The following is a 4,441-nucleotide window of genomic DNA, read 5'->3' on the forward strand; positions in this document are numbered from 1 at the left end:
GAAGAGGGAGGGGAATGGCAACCAGGGGAAGTAGTGAGAAGGTCGGCCACCCCTTCCGAAGACAGTTCCAAAGAACAGCAGAGGGAAGCTGTTTCCCTGAGGACAAGCGTCTTCTCCCTCCCGCTCCGTCTGTCAGGATTTGGGGGTAAGGTCAGGGCAGAGGATATAGGAAGAGAAGGGGACACCTTCAGAAAGTACAGCTCTTAGGGGTGGGGCTGCAACCATGGGCCCCTCCCCCACTTGATGACCCCCACCCCCCACCCCCGCAGGAATATTCCGTGGCAGTTAGGGGTCCTGTCCTACTGAACGGGTCGTTCTTTCCCAGGTCCCAGGCCCTGTGGCGCAAAGTGTTCCGCCTGATGAAAATATTTCCAAGATGAGGGACGACTGAGCCCAGCAAGGAAAGGGGGAGATGGGGCGGAGGGAAGAGGGGGAGACAGGTGGTGCTCAAGATGGGGGCAGGGGACTTTAGGGATGAGTTCCCTGGCTCAGGAGGAGAAAGGGAAGAGCACTGGAAACTTGGAAAGGAAGTGGGGTGCTGAGAAGCAGGATGGGGTGGAGGGGAGTCTGGAACAAGAAGTGGGGGTACAGAACTCATTCTCTGAGCCCAGCAGTAGCAGGCATGAGCTCTGGGATCACAGCTCAGAGCCCCGGAGGATCTCTGTGTTGCCCTTGTGGTGGAGAATGACCCACAGCTCCCGCTGGATAGCCCAGGTGCTGGCCTCGGAGCTCAGCCTGCTTGCCTTCGCCCTGCTGCTGGTCATGGTCTTCTCCAAGAAATGGCTGTGCCTCTCTAGAAGCCGCTTCTACCAGCGCTGGCCCGCCAACGTCAGCACCAGGATCCACACGGCCACTCACGTCATGTCCATGGGGCTCTTGCGGATCTGCAAATCCAGGAGCTGTTCCAACTCAGAAAATTGGAACGGTGAGACCCTCCATGCCCCCATCCCACCCCAGGGCTTCCGTCTGCCTCAGTGGCTCTGGGTCACCCCGTGCCCTTGTCCCCTCCTTCCGGTCATCCCCAGTGATCTGGCCGGTGACAGGGCTTCACCGGCGGAGACCACCAAGGACCGGCCTTGCTCCCCCCATCCATCCTGGACCAGATCGCTTGGCCTGACTCAGATCGTTGCTTTCGCGAAGGCTCAGGGCCTCGGCTGTGGGTGTAGCAATGTTGCAAGGGGCATGGCCTCCCAGTGCCGGTGAATCCCTCGTTCATCACACGACTCCCCCTGTTGTATGGGGAGCAGAGCCCCAGCGAGGTGGGGATTGCCTTCCTCTAGGCTTGCGGACCCCCAGCTTCGAGCTTTGGGAGGAGTCCCCCGCCTCGGCCCCTTTTCTTCCCTTCTGCCTCAGGCCCTGCTTTTCTGGGCCAGCCCTGGGTTTCTGCGTCTGGTTTCCTTGTTCCTTCCTTCCCAGCCTCTCGTGGCCCTTTATTGCCAGTTACCCTATTCATGACCCCATGCTCTCCCCTCGCCTCCCAGCTCCAGGCCTCCTTTCTCAGCTCTTGTGCGAAACCCGAGCTTTCGATCCCCGTGATCCACGTTCCGTGTCTTCCCTCTCGTTAACATTTAAAAAAATAATAATAAAAAGAAAAGTTACACGGCTCTTGGTTTCTCCTGTCGGGAGAGAAATGCGTCTTTCTCACAATAGATTTGGGGAAACAAAAAGCTATCATTATTGCGTGCTTATTCTGTTTGCTCAGTCCCTAAGGAATAGGGATGGTCATCGTTCCTGGACAGATGAGGAAATTGCGACTCAGACAACGTACCTTGCCTGAGGGTCGGTGTTTGACTGCTTTTCACCTACGAACAGAGCAGGTTGAGAATTCTAATTCTGTGTCTGGCTCCAAGACTCAGGAAAGCACCTGCCTCGCTCTAACCGAGCTCCTCAAAGACCAGCCGCCAGCCGCAGTCGGTCGAACACTCAAGTTTTTGCTAGACTTAAAAAAAAAAAAAAAAGATCGAACAAGTTTTGAATGGTTTTACACAGTTGTACTCATTCTTTATAAACAACTTTATATCTTTTAAATTATTTAAATTATTCAATTTATATTGTTTAAAAATTTATCTGTGGGGCGCCAGGCTGGCTCAGCCCAAAGAGGGTGCGAGACTCTTGATCTCAGTGTTGTGAGTTCGAGTCCCATGCTGGGTGTAGAGATTAAAAATAACTTACAACTCTCTAAAGAAATTTAGCTTTATGAGATCCAGTAAATGTTTCCATATCATAAGTTAATAGACATATAGATCAACTAAATAGATTGTCATCTTTCACTTGAATTTTATTTTTCTATTCTTGGTAAAATTTATTTTCGATGTCATATTTGCGAAAAAAGGAGAAACAAAATTTGTGAATCAAAGTTTTTTTTTTTTTCTGTGTTTAGTATTAATTCTTTGGTATTGATTTCCTGAAGTGGCTTTACCGGATGGAAGAGTTCAATATTGGGTGGCTTAGTTGGTGATGCGTCTGACTCTTGATTTCGGCTCAGGACCTGATCTCAGGGTCCTGGAACAGAGCCGTGCATGGCGCCCCACGCTCAGCACAGTCTCCTTGAGATTCTCTCTCTCCCTCTTCCTCTGCTCCTCCCCCTGCAAGTGCGCGCTCTCTCTCTGTCTCTAAAATAAATAGATAAATCTTTTTTTAAAATGCGCATCTTTTTTTTTTTAAGATTTTATTTATTTATTTGACAGAGAGAGAGAGAGACAGCCAGCGAGAGAGGGAACACAAGCAGGGGGAGTGGGAGAGGAAGAAGCAGGCTCCCAGCGGAGGAGCCTGATGTGGGGCTCGATCCCAGAACGCCAGGATCACGCCCTGAGCCGAAGGCAGACGCTTAACGACTGAGCCACCCAGGCACCCCAAAAATGTGCATTTCTTTAGTTAACTTTTTCTCATGTCATTCGAGTATATTTTTTTCCTTTGTGAATCCTAAGTTCGTCCTGTTTTCTTGTTTTCTCCAGAGAGTTTTAAGCTGTGGACAAATCACCCAGTCTTCGGGGTGGCCACGATCACTTTCTGTCTGGCGCTGGCACTGGGCTTTATCTTCACCATCTGGTTGCACCTGCCGTACCTACCTGGCCTTCAGAGACTGCCCTTTTTTAGCTGCGTTGGGACCGTCATGAGCTTCTTTCAAGGTACCCCCCAGCTCTGGAAATGGTCCTTCGTTTCTCCCGAACCACATCTTTCTGGGCACTTCTCCCTCTTCCTTTCTTTGGGGGGTGGGGTAAGGGTTTGGTGGGAGGTGGCCAAACAAAATGGGTAGTCCTGGAGAACTGAGCCCCACCGTTTCCTCGTCCCTGCAGAGGGGCGGTGGGAGGGGTCGATTGGGGTTTGTGGCTGTAGCCCAGCAGGTGAGGGAGAATCCCTGTGGGGTCCTCAGGTAAGAATAAGATCTCTCCGCTTCCTGTCTCCTAGTTATCCTTATTTTCTTCACCCTCATGTTGTTCCCTATTAACCTCTGGATCTTTGAGTTGGAGAAGAATTTATCAGTCCCCATCGGCTGGAGCTATTTCATAGGCTGGCTGGTGTTTGCCCTCTATGTCACCTGCGGTGAGTGGCCGGAGGGCCCTGGGAAGGAACGTGGGTGGCTTGGGGCAGAGGAAGTGTGCAGGGAGGGGGGATGGCAATCCCCAGGGACGCGTTCTTAGGGATTTATCTTCCCTTTGGCCTCACTTCGCTGGCCACTTTCTTCCGGTTCTCCAAATTTCCTCTCCCCCATCCCTTCGTGCTTTCCAGCGGCCCTCTGCTACTTCAACCATAAGCACTTCTGGAGGGTGATCATGAACTGTCCCTGTGGAACCGTGTTCAGCCCCAAACAAAACTTGCTGAAGAAGCCAATTGTCCCACACACCTTGGTCGACCAGAGGAAAGACCTGGATCCCGAGCAAAAGAAGGCATCTCCGTAACCTTGTCGGAAATCCCGGTGCCGCGCTCTGCCCACTCGTCCGAATCCCTGTCCTCATCCTTTCTCACAACCGTGGGGGGAGGGTTGGCCTTCATCACCGCAAGGAATTAGAGAGGGAGGCTATCACTTCTGCTTGACCCTGCTCGCTTACAGCTTGGGCGATGTGGAATAAATTGTCTCTTGTTTATCATGTCTGGCCATTGTTGAGACAAGATAACAACTTAAAGGAGGAGAGGAAGGGAGGAAGGACAACTTTGTTTCCCAATTGTTCCTGCCTAGGAGTCTCTCGGCACCCTTTGGTTCCCAGAATTGCCCGATCTCTCCCGCAGCACGCTTGAACACAGGTGAGACAGCTCTCAAGAGCTAAGCCTCGTTCCCCCATCCCAGCAGTTGTTAGCGGGTAGAGGGGCGTGATCCGGAGAGGGAGAGCACTTATGAGCGAGTCGGTTTATTCGTAGTGAACAACCCAAGAGCAAATAGGCCCAAGGTAAGAGGCAGGTTGCCTGGGGTGTGGCCGTATGGCTTGCACGGGGCAGCAGTCCC

General features: G+C 52.1%; 1 protein-coding gene across 1 annotated transcript; it reads left to right on the plus strand.

Annotated features, from left to right (window-relative positions):
- The first annotated feature begins 267 nt into the window (after positions 1-267).
- ODF4 (outer dense fiber of sperm tails 4) lies at positions 268-3,899 on the plus strand. The gene is made up of 4 exons (XM_040628330.1): positions 268-925; positions 2,955-3,128; positions 3,409-3,543; positions 3,730-3,899. Exons 1-4 carry the CDS (start codon positions 475-477, stop codon positions 3,897-3,899), a joined length of 930 nt encoding a protein of 309 aa, XP_040484264.1. The 5' UTR covers positions 268-474.
- The last annotated feature ends 542 nt before the right edge of the window (positions 3,900-4,441 follow it).

Source organism: Ursus maritimus, unplaced genomic scaffold (genome assembly GCF_017311325.1).
Source record: "Ursus maritimus isolate PB19 unplaced genomic scaffold, ASM1731132v1 scaffold_14, whole genome shotgun sequence".
Taxonomy (NCBI): Eukaryota; Metazoa; Chordata; class Mammalia; order Carnivora; family Ursidae; genus Ursus; species Ursus maritimus.